General features: G+C 44.5%; 1 protein-coding gene and 1 long non-coding RNA gene across 6 annotated transcripts in view; one reads left to right on the forward strand and one right to left on the reverse strand.

Moving 5' to 3' along the window:
- Positions 1-18,653, forward strand: part of LOC147018444 (uncharacterized) — a 35,933-nt gene that overhangs the window by 1,407 nt on the left and 15,873 nt on the right. Inside the window, exons 1-3 of one of the 2 annotated variants that reach the window (XR_015062398.1) lie at positions 1-112; positions 9,850-10,070; positions 13,835-14,003. The exon at positions 1-112 is cut by the window's left edge and continues 47 nt beyond it. This is a non-coding gene — a long non-coding RNA (uncharacterized LOC147018444). The remainder of the gene's footprint in view (positions 113-9,849; positions 10,071-13,834; positions 14,004-18,653) is intronic. The other variant, XR_015062397.1, reaches the window with a different exon arrangement.
- The window catches only part of LOC147018445 (uncharacterized), a 64,419-nt gene continuing 55,621 nt past the window's right edge, over positions 9,856-18,653 (reverse strand). Inside the window, exons 1-4 of one of the 4 annotated variants that reach the window (XM_085898090.1) lie at positions 13,808-13,948; positions 13,372-13,540; positions 10,385-10,516; positions 9,856-10,009 (exon numbers count right to left, since the gene is read on the reverse strand). In XM_085898090.1, coding sequence (XP_085754216.1) covers positions 9,856-10,009; positions 10,385-10,516; positions 13,372-13,514 — 429 coding nt within the window. In that variant the 5' untranslated portion in view covers positions 13,515-13,540; positions 13,808-13,948. Of the gene's footprint in view, positions 10,010-10,384; positions 10,517-12,542; positions 13,211-13,371; positions 13,541-13,807; positions 13,978-18,653 lie in introns of those variants that run through there. The other 3 variants (XM_085898091.1, XR_015062396.1, XR_015062395.1) reach the window with 3 other exon arrangements.

Here is an 18,653-nt window from a genome sequence, read left to right on the forward strand (position 1 = left end):
CCAAGGGACGTCTCACATTGGAAACCCCTTGGTGGTACCGGAGTCGTGTGCGGATGTGGAAACTTCTCTTGCTCCACTGGCCGACTCCGAGTGGGACACAGAGAACAGTGAGGTATCTCAGGATGTTTTAAGTGTTTGTCCTGTTAGCCAAACTTGTTCAGACGAGTTAACAGCTATGTTTGACAGTGATGGAGAAATAGATGAAGGGCAAAATCCCTGTGAGTTAAATGTCAACCCCTCCCTCACAGATGATGATGTAAGGGTTGTGGAGGGGAAGGACATGGACAAGGCAAATTTAGAGGAGTCTGTAAACAGAGCAGAATTTTTCTGTTGAGCCAAAAGTAAGTGTTCCACAAGTAATAGGAGAGGCCATCGATGAAGCACTTGACTCAGATGAAACCTCTTCTACCCCACATTTTAGTGCTTTAAGCTCTCAAGAGGATGAAGGGGGAAACGACACAACCTTAGTGTCTCAAGAAAATGTGATTAAATTCCTGGATTATACATTCAGGAAAAGATACGTAAAAATCAAAGATTACTTCCTGAATTTACACTATTTCATTAAAACTGCAAGGAGTATGATTCGTGAACCTTATCAGGTTAACATGTCAGATCCTCAGTACGAAAGGTTAAGGAAATGTGTTACTCGGGCTGGTAAAGAGCTTCAAGAATAACTAACAGAATGGAGATAAAAGTAGCATCCCTGAACATCAATGGAGGCCGCAGTTGTGTTCGTCACCTCCAGGTATTTCAGCTCTTCCAAAATGAAAAAAATGATGTGCTAATGCTACAGGAGACGCATGCAAATCGGTCTTCTGAGGACGAGTCGTGTAAAATCTTTAAAGGTTGTCTTTTTTTCTCGAGTGTGCTTGTTGAAGCCAAGGCTGGTGTGGCAATGGTGTTGCATCCTCGACTCCAGCCTTCGGAGATAACTTGTAAGGAAATTTGCAAAGGTTACAAAGCCCCTGGACGAGACGGCCTTCCGGCTCAATTTTATAAGGCTTTCTGGGACATTCTAGGCCCTACTCTTCTTGAGGTCTTTCAGGAGAGTGTTGAACAAGGTGAATTGCCACTGAGGGCAGTTTTGTGTCTCCTTCCGAAGAAAGGAAATCTACATGAGACCACAAATAGGCGGCCTGTGTCACTCCTCAACACGGACTATAAAATATTGTCAAAAGCACTTGCAACCCGTCTAAAGGAAGTCATCTCTTTCTTGATTGGCACTGATCAATCATACTGTGTTCCAGAACATTCCATATACAATAATATTTTTTTGGTGAGAGACTTGATCAGTCTCGGTCGAATTACATCTCCTGGTTTTGGTTTATTACTTTTAGATCAAGAAAAAGCTTTTGACAGTGTTAACCATTCTTTTTTGTTTGATGTACTAAGGAGAACAGGGTTTGGGGAAAAATTTATTGCTTATGTTAAGTTATTATACAAAAATGCATCTTGTCTGCTGAAGGTTAATAATAGTCTTTGTTACCCTTTCCCCTTTCAGCGAGGCAGCGCACAGCCCTGATGGATATCAGGCATGCTCTACAATCGATCCGTTGAACCTTTATTAGTTTTACTTCGGAACTCAGTGTTAGGAGTCTCTCTTTCACAAAACTCCAAAGTCGTTATTTCAGCTTATGCTGATGATATTTGTGTTGCTATTGCAAATCAAAAAGATGTTTCTGAGGTCTCTCGTTGCCTTACCCAGTTTGAGCTTGCTTCTACTGCAAGGGTAAATTGGAAAAAAGTGCAGCTTTGTGGGTGGGCCCCAGATCGCCTTCCTCGTCCCTGCCTGTTTTACCAGGAGGAATACAGTGGAGTAGTGAGGGGTTTAAATATTTAGGCTTATTTCTAGGAATTGAAGAGTATGAACAAAAAAATTGGGAGAACTTCCTGGAAAAAATTAAATTGAAACTGGCAAGGTGGAAAAGATTCTACCAACTTCTCTCGCTAAAGACACAGGTGTCAATCATAAATAACCTGGTGGTTCCTTTTATTTGGCATAAAGTTATCCCACTTGAACCTCTGAGGTACTTGGTCACAGGCATTCAGAGGGTTTTGACTGATTTTTTTTTTCTGGGGTGGCCACCATTGGCTGGGCCCAAACGTGGTCTGCATACCCCGAAATGCGGGTGGTCAAAATCTGATGCATATCCCAAGTCGGATAATGGCATTCCGAATTTCCACGATCAAGTGCCGACTGTACAGTGAGTGTGTTCCTTGGCGACCTCTCACAAACGCCTGTTTACAGAAAGTGGAAGGTCTGAAATATGACCGTGAACTTTTCCTCATCGACCTGCAACACGTTGACATGTCTCAGCTCCCCAGTTTTCATCAGAGCCTTTTGAATGCTTGGCAAGTCCTCGGAGTGCAATGTTTAGAGGTATCATACGATGCCCAAAAGTTTGTACATGAGCCATTAGTTCGGAATCCTTTATTCTCCAGAATTTCAACCTCCAGGTCGTTTATGCATTGTTTCACCAGTGTTGGAATAAACAGAGTGCGAGACCTGTTGCAGCCATCCTTGAATGCCTGGCTACCTGTAAGCTCACTTTCATTAAAAACTGGTGTTCGTTCTGCTCACAATGTGGAAAATGTGTTGAAAGCAGTAATTCAAACCTTTCATGGACTAAACATCGGGTGGGCTGGAGTGGATGAAGTGGTAGACTCCACGTCTCTATTTCCCTGAACTTCAAATTGCCTCAAAAAAACAAGAGGGTGTGTTCTCCTCAAACTTAGAGGAAATTGGTGTGTTTCACGTCATGGGGAAACACCTGACCGCACATCTCTTTCTCTCCTCTCTCTGTCCGTGTCCAGGCAGTGATTATCTCTGGAGGTGGCTGGATGGAGTTTTCTTCATACATGTTTGGGCGTAATTTTCTTTTTTTGTATGCATTGTCGAGGCTTGCATGAGAGCTAACACGCAACGTACAGCAAGGTGGGGGGGGGGGGCATGAGACATGAGGGCCGGGAGAGGGGAGAACAAAACAGTGGGGAACAGAGACATTAGGAGATCTGTGGAAGGGAGAGGGATGGGGTGGGGAACATGGGGTATACAAGATGGTCCTTCCACAGATATTGTCCTACAGGGACTTTCAGGAAGGAAAGCAGGGAATTTGAAGGAGGTGGGTTTAGGGTGGTTTTACGGGGGTAGAAAAGATTGAGGTTTTGGATGGGGGAAGATAAGAGGTGGTGGTGAACAGCTGTTTTGAAGGCCTGGAGGGAAGAATGGGATTGAAGAAAGTGAGGGAGTGTATTCCAAAGGCGGGAAACAGAGGAATGAAATGGTGAAGGTGAGCAGTGATTCGTGATTTTGGTAGTTTTACCAGAAAGGGGTTGTTGGTGGACCTTGAGTGCCATGCAGAATATCATGGGGGCATATCACAGACAAAGCAGGGGGGCGAGACCAAAGAGGAGACGGAAAAAGACAGAAAAACCACCGACTTGCCTGCGTTGAGAGAGTGAGAGACCCAAAGACTCAGCCTCATCGCGGGAGATACCAATGATCCTAAATGCCTTGGTTTACACAACGTGAAGCCAAAAAAGGTGGGAGGCAGGAGCACCAGCCCAGAGGGGAGGGCAGTAATGCATCAGGCTGCAGACTAAAGCTTTGTATGTGGTCAGAAGCTCAGGTGAGCCGAGGAAGGACTTTGCACGACGGAGGATTCCCAGTCGGTGACTGGCTTTGGAGGCCAGGTTGGAAATGTGGCTTTCCCAGGACATATCATGGCAGATAGTGAGACCCAGAAGCTTGAATGAAAGGACTTCTTCCAGAGGATTGTTGAGAAAGTATATGTGGTTGGGGGGGGGGATTTAAACAGTCCTTTCCGAGAGACATAGTGAGAGTGTGAGATTTGTCAGGATTGAAGGACATGTTCCACCAGTTGGACCAGTTTGTGATTTTACCCAGATATTCAGAGAGCGAAGAAGCTGCGGCTTGTCGGTCTGAGGGATGACAGATGGTACGGCAGAGGGCGGAGTCATCAGCAAAGAGATAAAGAGTATTTTCCAGAGAGTCGGAGAGATCATTGATGAAAACTAGAAAAAGAACAGGGCCCAGAACGCTACCTTGAGGAACTCCAGCCTGGACAGGAAGAGGGGATGAGAGAACTCCATTTAGGGCCACACGTTGGTGCGACAGGAGAGGACGTCTGCGAGCCATGAGTGGAGATGGCCTTGGATACCATTTGAAGAAAGTTTGGTCAGCAGGGCAGGGTGCCAGACCGTGTCAAAAGCATGTGATATGTCTTGGGATTTGGCTCTGATTTCATGTCTGGCATTTAGTACCTCCATCCATTGTTGGGAGAGCAGAAGCAGCATATCCAGGGTTGAGTGACCTGGTCTGAAACCAAGTTGATGATCGGAAATCAAGCCATTGGAGAAGAGGAAGCATTTAATGTCAGAGGTGATGATTGATTCTGTAACATTGCTGATGATTGGAAGAAGGCTGATTGGTCTGTAGTTGCAGGGATCTGTTTTTGCACCTTTTTTATGCAGGGCGGTAATGTTTGCTGATTTCCAAGCAGTGGTAGCTGACCTTGAGCAAATGAGAGGGTGAATAGGACAGAGAGAGGGTGAGCCAGAGCAGAGGAGCAGGTTTTTAGGCCATGTGGGCTGATGCTGTCTGGACTGGTTGACACCCCTTTTTAAGACAATTAACAGCCTTATTTAATTACATCCTGCATCAAGCAATCCTCGGCCACCTCGCTCTTTGGGGTCTTCAGGCGTTTCCTGGGTAACTTTGCTGGGGTCTGAAGCCACCATGTTTTTTGGCCGGCTCAACCTTGCTTTGACTTGGAACAGGCCGCAACAATTTCTTGATGATAAAGTTTTTTTTTTTCACTTTCCTCACTCATATTATTGAATGCCAGTTCATCATAGCTACGAATCGCTTTTTTTATTACAATGCTTATAAACACCTGAGATGTTAGCGTTCGTTGCTTTATTTCATTTCCGCACATGCAATCACCACGAGTATCTCTTCAACTCAGGAAAATTCCAAAATTTAAGCTCCAGAATCAAACTAACAAGCAGTTTCGACCCCTCGAAAAGTGTTCATTTGTCCGATTCGGACATATTTAACATTTCGGGTATCTCCGGGAGGTGTATGTTGGATATGACTGTTCAGTGATTGCTAATTGCGTGCTAGGGGACCGTTTCTTCTCAACCGTTTTGTTGGAGTGCTTTAGCCAGTGCTCTTCAAAATTCACACTGTCACTGAATACTGTATTTAGATCGACTTGAGTAAAGTTCAGGTCTACTCACCTGCATTGGCCACGTGTTGTTCTGCGGCGCAACAGGCGGTGGCTGTCTCGCTAAAAATGTGAAATTTTATCTTCCACAATATTTCCCGTTTTTGACGACGTTATATGACCCGTCACTTCGGCAGAGATAAATACAAATAAAAATTTAACGTTTCGCTTTTCAAAGTTTTTTTTCAAATCTTTCGTGCATTGCGTGGTGAAGCCATTTGGCGCGTTATTCAACTTTCAATTGTGATACCGTGGTTCTACACTAGAAGTAGGAAGGCAAAATAATCAAATATGTACAATGACAATTGTTCAAATTAATTTTTTTTAAAAAAGCGTATGGAATTCAGGGAGGTTGAAAGTAACGAATCCACAAAGGTGGATTGGAAAGGTGCGAAGAAAAATTGGAAGGGGTGGATGACACTCTTGGACCCGACCAACTTGCACTTTGGGTAAAGTGCCTTGGTGCTTACTATCCCAAGGGTTCAGTTTTGTGAGAAATTGGAACATGGGTAATTTGTATTGGAGAGGGTGAGAGTGACTCATTGGTCGGTAGATGGATTGGCTTGGAAACCAAAATTGTCTTGGGTGTTGATGTCTGTTCTATGCAGAGAATTGAATTGTATTCAGAGAGTGAATGTGAATTATAACATGTATGGAGGCCATGGCAGAGTAGGAAACATTGCAATGTTTGAGAATTGAATGGCAACAGGGGAGGAAATGAGATGTTGGTCTGCAGGAATGGATCAAGCTCTGGAGAAGTGGTGACTGCGCCCCCCCCCCTCCCCACCCCGAGGTAATTTGTCCCTGGCAGCTGGTGGTGTCTGGAAATGGGGACCCGCCGGAGGGGAGGTCTAGTTGGGCGACCAGCGGTAAAGAGACCCCTGGCGACCCGAATGAAACTGAGAGAGCCTGGATGGTGTGGAGACCTTCCCAGGCAGGACGTGCAGCAAAATAACTATTTGGCTGTCAGGGACCGAATAGTTGAAGGGTGGGGCAAAGTCGTCGTAAGTCGGGCGACTTGTTTTTGGACTGCAGGCACCACAACCGGAAGCACTCCCACCATTTTTGTTGTACATTACCTCCCTGCTGCCTTGTTGAGGATCACACATGTGTGTAATAACATTTAAGCCATGGTCTTGCAGGGTTGGAATGAATGATTGATATTGGGTTTATGTTAGAGTTTGTGAGGGAAGGTTCACTTAATCCATGTCACTAACCTGCACCAGAGAGACAGGACTCACGGAAATTTGGATAGGTAAATTTGGATGACTCTGCAGCTAACGTTGGGTACTGTGGCATCCACCGGAGAATGCTGTCTTTATCAGGGGGTTGTACAAACGTTAAATTTTTGGTTTGGGTTCTGTCTATTATAGCAGGTACTTGTGTATTTTAATGACATTTCCCACCCGCCCCAGGAGTTGGGAGCGAGGAACCAAGGGTTTTGCAAAAATTGAATTGTTTTGTTTAAGGGGTGGAGAACGTTAAGGAGAATAGGTAAGTTAGCTACAGCTCACTTCCCACTGCGCCTCCTATTTTATTTCAAAGGCTAATTAGATGTGAGTTGGTAATTGGTAAGGCTGGAATGGTAGCGCCCGCATTGAACCTTGCAGGAGCTACGGTTCCAGGGAGGGGGCTGTGTTACGTTTGTGGGGTAGATGATGGGATTTCATTGGAGAGATAGGACTTCAGGGAGTTGCTTTGTCCATGGACATGTAGGAGACATCTCGATGTAATTAAGTAGGGAAACTGTGAGCTTGGAGAAACTGTGAGGAAGAAGCCCCGCCTCCAAGGATGACAGCAGGCACCCCCGAGGCTAGTGATTGATGGGTGTGATGTGAACAGGAAGAAGAAGAGCATATGGGGGGCAGGCGATCAGAGAGGACGGGAAAGCAGCTCGTAGTGAGGAGTGAACGCATGATTGGAGTTTGGTGTGAGGGAGGCTATCAGAGAAACCAGAGCATGTCTCGGTAATGGAATGGAGAGAGCGGGATCGGCAAGCATGGTCAACGAAGAAGCTACACCCTGGTTTGGGAGCCCTGATGTCAAATATTTCCTCAAGAATTGCTCGGCACCATTTTTGGGGCGCGGTTACCTGCACGCTGCCGACGCAGTTCGATCATCAAGTCCTAAAAGATCGCCTGGACTCAGCTAAGTGAAGGAACGATAAGGGATTTCTTTATTGTGTGTGTGTGTGTGTGTGTGTGTGTGTGTGTGTGTGTGTGTGTGTGTGTGTGTGTGTGTGTGTGTGTGTGTGTGTGTGTGTGTGTGTGTGTGTGTGTGTGTGTGTGTGTGTGTCTGATTTAAGAATTACCTCGTTTTTCTTTCATTATTATAATTTGAATTATTGTCATTGTACATATTTGATCACTGTCATTAAATTATCCATTTAATTTAATTTGCTGGTGTCCGTGTATCCATTGTGGCTTCGAGAGTAAAACCCCTGTGCTGTGCTACCGCCCTGGTGAAGCGTCTAGCATTTCTTTCCCATGTGCGCATTCATCTCCGGCAGTCTCGGCTGTGGGCCTCCAGGGAAGAACTGTTTGGCCATCCATCCAGGTAGGGGCTAAACCCTCCGGACACGACAATAAATTATATGATCACAATGAGAAAAAAAATCTTTTCAGTTCTGAAGTAAGGAATCGCCACATCATGGCAGGAAAGCCGAGAGGTACGCATGCTTACTCTGTGAAGCCTGAATTTGAATCCCAACCCAGCTCCAAACTGTCCTCCCAGTGTTTCACAGGCCAGGTGATTCATCACTATGCGTGTCGTCTCTCGGATGGACGATAAACGATGCGTCACATTTGCCGGCATCCCTCACCCGTCTCCCTCCCAACCCAACCCTTCTCTCCCACCCCTATCCCACTTTCCGACCCGACACCTCCCCCCCCTCTCTCTCTGACCCCTCCCTCTCTCTCTCTGACCCCTCCCCTCTTCCCCTCTCTCTTTCTCCACTCCTCTATCTCTCACTCGTGATGGCATTAAAAAAACGGGGTCTGCAGGGGTCTACAGAAGGAGTTTACCAGTGGGGGGTTACCCCCCCAAAGAGGTATTTGCTTTCTTCTCAGAAACGATACACAATTCTGATGAAACTTCACAACAACCTTCATCACCCATGACGTACCAAAGTTTGTTCATGATATTAGAAAAATCGGGATAGTGGGAGGTTTAAGGGGGGTTACCCACCGAAATATGTATTTGCTTTCTTCTCCAAAACCACACATGCAATTCCGATGAAACTCAACCACCATCTTCACCACCCGTGATGTACTAAAGTTTGTTAACAACATTAAAAAAATTGGAGTCAAGGAGGGTCTATGGGGGAAGCGGGTGTCCCACCCCCCCAAAAAAATGTATTTTTTTTTCTGACACCACAAACAATTTCGATGAAACTTGACCACAACTTTTATCATCCATGATGTCCCAAAGTTCGTTCATGGCATTAAGAAAAAAAAATCCATGGGTATTTACATTTTTCTCAGTTACATATTTTGTGGGTCATCCATGCCTACCAGTGGTTGCCTGGTTATCTTTTGCAGCCACTTCCAGGTGAGCGCCCAGGGGTATTGCCTCTATGTTTAATATCTCTGTGAGGTTCCTTGTCATCATTCCTGTAGCTTCAGCTATCACTGGTACAACTTTGGCATTCTTCAGCTTCCAGGATCTTCTCACTTCATTCTTGAGGTCGTGGTGATTGGTTATTTTCTTGATTTTTGCATCGTTTAGTCCAAAATCACTGGAATTAGCACCTCAATCAACAATGCCTTCTTCTCTTCTTTGTACCTAAGTATGATATCTGGTCGCAATGGTTTGTTTTCGATGTTCACGGTCGATGGGATCATCAGGTCATATGTGAGCAGTAAGTACTTCCATGTTTTCAGTGATTACTTTTGGTTCATGTTCAAAGCTTTTGCAGATGTATTGCAGCTTTTGCAGAAGCTTTTGCAGATACAGATGGATTACTGTACAGACTGTTGTGTCATTGTGTGTACAGCTGTTCTGACATGAGATTTTTTTTGTGTGTGTGATCAGTCATTAAGCAGAACATATCATTCTCTCCACCCCTCACATTTCTCTCTTTTTTTTTTTCATATATCTCCCTCTCTTCCTCTCTTCCTCTCTCTCTTTCTCTCTCCCCTTCCTCGCATCTACCTCTCCTGCAGTGTATAGCAACGTTTGGTGAGGCATCACTCTTCCCACCTTCCTAGCTTCACCTCCCTCCTGCCTCCACTCTCTACCCTCCCTCTCTCCTCTCTTCCCCTCTCTCCTCCTCTCTCCATCCCCCCCCCCTCCTCCCCGCCTCCCTGAAACGACAGGTTTTATTTGCTATTATATATCTATATACACAGTACTGTGCAATGTACAATCCTAATTATGGAAAGACAATCAAGCTGCTTGTCCAGTTTATGATCAACAATAGATAACACCATGAAGAAGACAAACTTGCCGCAATCTCGAGAGATGCACCTTGATGAAATAATTCCAGTAATAAAGCAATGGTGCCTCCTGTAGATCGATGTGAAAAGCAGTATCAGTCATAATAAAACGCTCACAGAGGTTCCTTCCTCAGTATTGTCCAACAAAGTGTTTTGCTTTGCAGGAATCTTCAGAATGTTTCCATGGGCAGGACCAGCACTGTGAGAAGGCCAAGAACCAGAAACATTGAAAGGGACAATTCTGGTTCAATACTGTACGTGATCAACATAAACGTGCAACCTCGGATGCCAACATCGCTCTCTCCGTCCATCTGGGGAATTTCCCTGTGGAGTTCACAGGAATAGAGCAAAAATAAATATTCCACAATTGCCTTCAACCTGACAGGTAACAATATTTCAAGTGTGCCCTTGCATTTAATGAGCGAAGTTGTGGAATTTTATTACAGCGATCATTTTAAAACATTGCCGTCATTCCAAGCGTCACAAGTTACCACAATTATGCTGTGAAATTTCCACTTATTTATAGCAATGTGACGTTTGCAGAGAGAAGAACAGTCTATTCATTTTCGTTCGTAACCATATGTCATGAGAGTAATACTTATTTTTGTATGCAGTAATCTAGACCCATTGGTGAAGCTAAACGACAGACGGCAGCAGGTTCACAGACTCGTAGGATTAAATTGGAGCCAATTGAAGTACCTTGCACAGGTGTGGATGAGTGGCACAAAGGAAAGGGTTGGATGGGTGATGAGGGGGTCAGCAAGAGTGGAAGAGAACAAGGGTGGGTAAGGTAGAAAGTATGAGATGACTGTGGGCAGCACTCTTGAAGAACTGGAGGGAGGGGCAAAAACAAAACAGTAAACATGCTTTATGCCAAAAAGTGAAGCCTGGTGTTGGCTTAACAGTAAAGGTGGCTGGCTTTATAATATCTTTGGGTTCTTGAGTTCGGGCCCCTGTTTTTAACCGTTGAATTAACACCAGGTGTGGTTGACTCAGCCTGTTATCCTTCTGAGGTCGGCAAAATGAGTACCAGTGTACTGTTAATAGAGGGCACTGCATCAGCGGCACAGCTATGCTCCCTAAAACGATGCAGCCAGCACTCACAGGCTGTACACGATAACTAACATCAAAAGGTTCATGAAATGAGAAAGTTACAATATTGAAAGAAATTCTCGGGTAATATATCTCAATAAAATGAATAGCTAGTCTTGCTGGGTGAAGGCTAGTGTCAATCTGGAATTAATAGGACCATTATAACAATGGGCAACAACAAAACCAAAAAACTTTTTGTCTGCTGCTAAGGGAAATGCAGGTGTTCTTGGCTAAAACAGAGCAGCTGATTTCAAATCTGGAGTCCGAATTTACCCAGCATGTCAGGTTTTCAAAATATGTATCTGTAGTAATGATACCCAGCATGTTATATCAGATACTTTATTATTGCAGATTGCTACATTCTCCATCTAATATCAGTGCTGCCGTGTGATGGCAAAACCTAGCAAGTCCGGCTCCAGACAATTCGAGTTGTCAAGGAAAAACATTGGCGTCATGGGATTAAGATACCATATATCAATATAGCTTTATTTTGTCATATTATATCATTATTATATGTAAGTTGTTTCAGGACAAAGTTTTATCCAAATCATGCTGTTGATATTGATGGTAAATGACTTACTAGGTTGTTCCAGACAACGATATTTCAGTTCCTTCTACGAATAACATACAAGAACCTAGCAAGTGGCGTTTTTTTATTGCATTCACTAAGTAAACAATGTAATTACATGCAAGACGGTACTGAATATTCCAGGAATATGACAAATAAAAGTTACGACATAGCAGTAAATATGTGCAGACCACGTGTCATCAATGACTGCACTAAGAAAACTGAACAAGCAGGTCGTTGCTGGTTTCGTTAGTTGACAGCTCCAGCCAGAATTTCCTCTTCGCTGCAGGAAATGTTTCAGATATCTTGACCAAGCTCTCCTTTGTGGTCTATCATAACTCCTCTGGGTTGGGCCAATACACCAGGCATCGACTGGATGCAGAATTTTGGCTTCAAGAAATCCACCTCAGTTAGTATTTCGTCGGAAAATTTTCTCTTGAAACGAAGGTATTTGCTACCTTTCCGAAATTCCACAAAACAAATTTCACTGAGCAGAGGAAGTTTGACTCTTTTGCTCTGCCGACTGCGGTGGCCATCTTCAAAGAGATACATCTCACTGTGCTGTAAGATAACAGGCTTGATGTTTTGTGCTGCTTTGTTGCAGAGCTCAACAAAGTCATCAAATGTTAGTATTTCAGGTGACTTCTTCATTTTTTTCCCAATACTACCATGGATGCTATCTGCCTTCATGAAGGTGTGGCCTCTTTCAAGGTATTTAAGCACAATTGTATCTGGTCCCCACTCCTGATTCACACACATAGCCAGCGCAATAAAGAGAAACCAGTTCTTATTCTGACCACTGCAATTGTATACCCAAAAAATAACATTTTCTTTACCTGACAAGTTGATGCTTTTAACATAAGAAGATGCAACATTTCCAGCCAGCCTACCAGCAATGCCTTCATGCCACAGTATGACATAGTCTTCTGACTTCTTTGTCATTGAAGCAAAGGTCTCATAAAAACAACAAGCCTGCTGATGAACAGATGCTGCTTCGTTGTCATCTTGGGCAAGAGTATCACGCACTGCATATCTGCAGCAAAGACATCAGTGCTACCGCCATGATCAGCCGCAGCATCCTCCTGGTATGCTTGTCTTGCTTCCTTCGCCCTCTGTAGATGAACTACACCATCAACACATTGACGGCAGTTTCCGCGATCATGGCTGTCATCAAGATCTCTTGTATGTGAGGTAAATATTGCGCAGACATCGCTGTCATCTTGGGACGGCTTTGCAAAGCTTACGTTTTCACTATCAAACACCCGGCGATAGAGAGCATAACTTATGTCGGTGTATTGTGTGTTGTAATCCTTCCACATAGATGTTATGGTGAGCTGTGGGTCGAGATACCGACAGTTTGGAGAATGTTCCCTGTTGTAGTGGCTGATCTGAGGCTGGAATGAATTGATGTGAGCTTTAATCTGCGTCCAATCACATGTGTTGCTGGGTGCCGATTTTCCACGTCTGTCAACAGTGGCCGTCATTGCATTTGGAGATGCCAGCTTCGAATTCACAAATTCAGTTTCCATTCCATCAGTTTTTAGTCCAAGGGTGTGCAGGAACATCGTTTTACAAACAGGTACTCTTTCGCAGGACTTTACCGGGAGATGGTAGATGAGCGTATGTGTGCGTGTGTACCGATCGACATGGTGTTTCCTCTGCTTCGCTGGTTTGATCAATACATTCCCATCCATCCAAGTACGTCTCTCTCCAAACTGCAAAGTCCAAAATTTGCATTGATAGCTTGTCTTTCAGTGGATGTTACCAAAGTGTTACACGATTTTCGGCATCTGCTACACGGATCGAGCAGAGGGTACTTCAACTTGTTATGAGCTTGCTTCTGTGGTACAGTTCGTCACCTTTTCCTGAAACAGTTCATATTATAAATTACCAACAGCACATAAGACTAGCTGAAATACAATGAACTGAAAGAGATTACAATAAGCAATGGTGGGTGACCTAGTATTAGTGATGAGAAGAATATGTGAAAGATTTATAGAAGTAAAACAACAATAAAAGAACTTACTTCGGCAATGGTACACTGTCATCAACATCTTGTCCAGTTTCATTTTGCTTGATCAGCGAATGTTTCTGTTGGCATGAGAAGTGGTTGCATGGTGACAAAATGAGGTGCTTCACCAGCCACGGCAGCAGGGAGATCACCTGCATGCTCCTCAGCAGGCCTGCAACGTACACTATGGATGTGTATGTAATAAGTGAACAACTAGTGGATACAACTTACGATCATTTGGACATAGCTAATAATACTAATAATATATATTAAATTTGACTGAATGAAATTAACAAATTCATGGATATGACATGTCCCTATTTGTTTAATTATTACTCGATAGCAATTTACTGCACATTATTGTTATAGGGTCTATAATACAAAGCAGAAACAATTTATTTCTGAATTAAGTGAAACACATTGGCATTAACATTAGTAAAGATCTACTTACAAGGTGATTGGTGTTTCTATATTGCAGTCTGTGTCGTCAGATGTCACAGTGGGCCCAGCTGCACTCTCACGAGCACATGTACCAATACCACCGACTGCAGCAGCTGACTGGCTCGTCCCTCGTAAAGCTGCCTCTGCTTCAACCTTTTTCAACGCCAGGAACACCATTGCCTTCCCACGAGAAGCCATAACCACAGGTAATAGTGCAATTTAGCACAAAGAACGATTGCAGCGAGTTTAACGACTAAATTACGAGAATGACTGCTTATTTCCGAAACGAAAACCAACGAGTCACAACCGAATGCACGTGGTCAATATACTGCAACGTGATTGACTAAATTACTTACTAGGTTTTTCCAACACTTTGGTAGGGTAACTGTGAACTTGCTAGGTTTTGCCATAACATTATCGAAGTGAATGCTCATGCTATATTTAATTTAAGTACACTTGGAGGACAGGACAAACCTAGTAAGTCCAGATTTGGTCTAACTGGGTCTAACTCAAATTTGACCAGAACCGGACTTGCAAGGTTTTGCCATCACACGGCAGAGTGCTGAGTCATTACTTTTAGGTCATGTTTAAATAACAATGATTGATCTCCGTGTATAATGTGCAGTCTACAAACCAAGAACATAAACAAGTTGCAGAAAAATAAGTTAATAAAACATTAGAACATGGTAATCTTAGGAAGGGTGTAAACTTGATAGGGAAATCTGCCCCATTGTGAATGATTCAGAAACAACACTTCAAGTTTACACTCTTCCTTTCAATATAGTCAGCGGAGGCACTGTTCAGACGTGTTCAGAAGTGTGTGAGACATGCTCTTGTGCTTGTGTGTGCAATTCGTTACCCGTTGTTGGAGGAACCAGCAGTAATGACCCATCATGTTTGGGTTGAACCGGCCTTGAGACCTAGTTTACATGACCGAAATGTCTTGGTGGAACCTTTCGTCATGCTCATTGGTCATTGCTTACCTCACTCAGATTAGGTGGGAAGAAATCAAGATGAGAATGCAAGAAGTGCATTTTAAGAGACATCCTACAGCTGATAGGCCTTCAGCACGTTGTCCACTAATTCCACGTAATGTTCAGCTCTGTAGTTCCCAAGAAAGTTCTGCACAACCAACACAAATGCTTCCCATGCTGCAAACTCAAGTGGGTTCAGTATATTGTTGAACTCGGAATCACACATCAGTTCTCAGATCCGGGGCCCAACAAAAATGCCTGTCTTGAGTTTAGAATCAGTTTTCTCTGTGCCCATATACATTGCATTTACACGTTTTAGTATCAAGTTATTAACTCCTCTCAACACGGAAGCGACACGCAAAATTGTAATGCCACGTGGAAAATTTCATTTAAAAATTCATAGCTTGGTCAGTTTTCATCCACTTTTAATAATTAAAAGTGCATTCTAAATCTCTTTTTATGAGAAATAATATTCTACAACAGTTGTATTGCTATAATTGAAACCAAAAATACAAAAAATAATAATTTATGATCACTCAAAATCACCCACCAGGGCAAGTTACTGGAATTGGACCATATGTGTAACTTAAAATCCTGACATGCTCAGAAAATGTTGACTTCAGATTCAGAATCAGCATACTCGATTTACTCTAGAACATATTGTTCCACCCCAGTAGCAAAATCTCTTTTGTCCAGTGTTATGTTAAGTGAGGTTTTGGAGCATGTGCCAGAGCAGCGCGTCACTGCATCCACTTTGCACTGGTACTCCAGGGGCCTCCATCTGGCCATCCCCCAGGCTGATGCCTGGCCCGTCCCCATCTCCTTGAGATGCCGATCAAGCTGCTGCAAACACGAAGCAAGTGGTCGTCCCGTTGGCCGCCTCCACTCACGAGACTCCCTTGCTGAGAGAATCTGGTGAGCAGGATCAGCGTCAGAAAATCAAGTCGCATGTCCAGGCAGCTGCAGCTGATGCTTACAGACTATACAGGTAACAAATGTCATTTGAGTCTCTCTCAGCAACCGCTCATTGGACACAAAGTCTGACCAGCGATAGCAAAGGATTTAAAGAAGAGACCTGGGACTGAAGGAGTTAAGTCTCTGTCTCAGATCATTGGTCAGAGTCCAAGTCTCACATCCATAGAGCAAGACTGGAAGCACCAAGGACTTGAAGACTCGGACTTTCATCCTGCATAGGTAACAACAGTGCCACACCCCATAAATCACAGATGGAAGCACCATACCTCACAGTAATCTCTCTACCAGAAATCAGATAGATCAACTTTGGTGGTGTAATGTCGTGGCAGAGGTGCGAGCAGGCAGACACGAGCTGGAGGATAGCACAACTCCGCTTTATTGCCTCGAGCGAGAGGGTGGGCGTACGATGCCCGTAACTCCCGCTTTATTACGTACTCGATGCACTCTACAGGCACACGACCTACAGGACACTGCTAATGACAGCACATGCTGCTACTGACGCTACTGGTGCTACAAGGCCCTAGTGGGCGAGTCGTGACATATGAAGCCACAACCACGTGACCACCACCAACTGTGACTCGGGGCCCCGCCCATACAATACACGCTCCGCCCATACACGACAGGTGGCACACCGAGAATCCTCAAAGAGGGCATCTCAATTCACTGAATCAAATGCATTGTGGAGATCAACATAACCTGTGAGCAGCCCATGCCAAAACTCTTGTCTGCATTCCGTGAGGACCCAGAGAGCAAGAATACGGTCAATCGTTGATTTCTTTCGTGTAAAGCCCGACTGCTCTGGATGCTGGTGCTCAAGCAGATGGTGGCGAACCCTTTGAAGAATTATCGGAGCAAAGACCTTGCCCGGCACTGAGAGCAGCATCACCCCTCGGTAGTTGTTACAGTCTTGGCGATCACCCTTCCCTTTCCAGAGAGGGACAACAAGGCCCCTCTTCCAGTCAGTTTGGATGATGCCTGTGTTCCAAACAGAGCACAGAACTGCATGCAATGATATGAGTACAGCATTTCCACAAGTCTTGAGAAGTTCAGCATGGATGCCACACATCCCTTAGGCTTTACCCCATTGCAACTGGTTCAATGCAGCTGGTGTTTCCACAAATGAAGGCAGTTCAGAGTTTTTTGAAGGATCAGCAATGGGGATAGATATAGCCCTGACATCGAACTCAACAGACGGTGGGTCAGCCGGGCATAGAGCCGCTCAACGTAACTGGCCCAGTGGGCCTTCACTTCGGATTCTTGTCAAGAGCCCACCACCCTCTGCTCAAACTGCAGCACACCGAGGGATGGGCTTGGAGGAACACAATGCATGAATTCCTCTGAAAGCAGAACGAGAATTACTCATCCACAGGTGTGCTCTACCCCTTCACAGATTCCTCACACATCGGCCTCCTTGTCCGCATTCAGTGCACGTACAGTTTTACTCCTCAGCTCCCTGAATAGCTCAGCTCTGACATTTAGCCTGGCCCTGTTATTGGTGAATGGTATTCAGTGTCTCTTGGGAGACAAAGTTCCTCTTTGCCTGATGGTGGGTTACAAAACATCCACTGGCAACATCAAGGATGTTAGTGTTAAAGACACTCCACAACTCTCCATGATTCCCCAAATCACTCATACCCCCCAAATCTCCACTCAGCTTATTCACAAACTCCTGTTACCCTCTTCTTCCTGAGCTTGACAACATCCAGCCGAAGTTGGGATGGTACCATTCTCCTGGATTTCAGCTGCAACTTCAGAGATGTTACAACAAGCCTGTGGTCAGTATTGTGGAACTGAGCACTTCACTGGACCCTGCAGTTCTGGATCATCCTCCATTGACCATCGACGAGCACATGGTCAGTCTCCTTTGCCACACCACCAGCATTGGAATACCAAGTCCAACGATGAGGCTGTGGGTGCTGAAACCATGAACCAATCACTAAGTCCACAACTTCTGACAAAGTCAAGGAATTTAATGCTATTTTGGTTCATAGTTCCGAACCTATGGGGACCAACACATGTCTCTGAACCATCCCTACCAGTGGCAGTCGATGCATTGAAATCCCTCAAGACTAAAAGAGTATCTCGTCTGAGGCACTGATCAACCACGGAATCGAGCGCAGCAGTGAAGGCGTCCTTCACGATGAGATCACTCGCCTTAGTCGGAGCACATATGGAGACCAGGGAAATGACACCCAATGATTGATGAATCCTCAATCTTCTAATAGACTCGTTGACCGGTGTTACCTCTATTAACATGGGAGTCAGCTCATTGGACACTGCTACAGCAACACCTTGGGCATGGTAACCATCAGAGCAACCAGACCAGTAGTCGGTGTCTCTACCTGCCATGATTTCGCCACTATCTGGTCTCCAAACGTGTGTGTGTGTGTGTGTGTGTGTGTGTGTGTGTGTGTGTGTGTGTGTGTGTGTGTGTGTGTGTGTGTGTGTGTGTGTGTGTGTTAATGTGCGTGTGTGTGTGTATATCAAAAAGTTGGGGACGGAATCGGACAATACTTGTTGGAGAGGTTGGGTATGTGACAAGGATGAATTGATTTGATTTTAGTGAAGATCTAGATGTGAGAATTTTTTAATTTTTAAAATAATTTTTCATTATTGAGAGATAGGGCCAAAACGATATAGTACTGTATAGCATGACATTTCAAAAATGTGTTGGGCTCGATATGTTCTAGTGGATCAGGCATTGCATGGCGGAAGTATGCTCTCTACCGAGTGCCCTTCTAGTTAGCGATGTATTTAGGTTATTTCTCCAAAATAAGCTCAGAATGGGTCCTGGTGTCTGGCCATGTGGAGTATGTATGTCCATTAACATTCGACTGAAACATCTTCTCACAAACTACTCTACCGATTAGGGATCAAATTTGGTATGATGCACCAGGATAGCAAGGT

Source organism: Eptatretus burgeri, chromosome 10 (assembly GCF_056783735.1).
Source record: "Eptatretus burgeri isolate ZD-2024b chromosome 10, Ebu_testis_v1, whole genome shotgun sequence".
NCBI classification, from domain to species: Eukaryota; Metazoa; Chordata; class Myxini; order Myxiniformes; family Myxinidae; genus Eptatretus; species Eptatretus burgeri.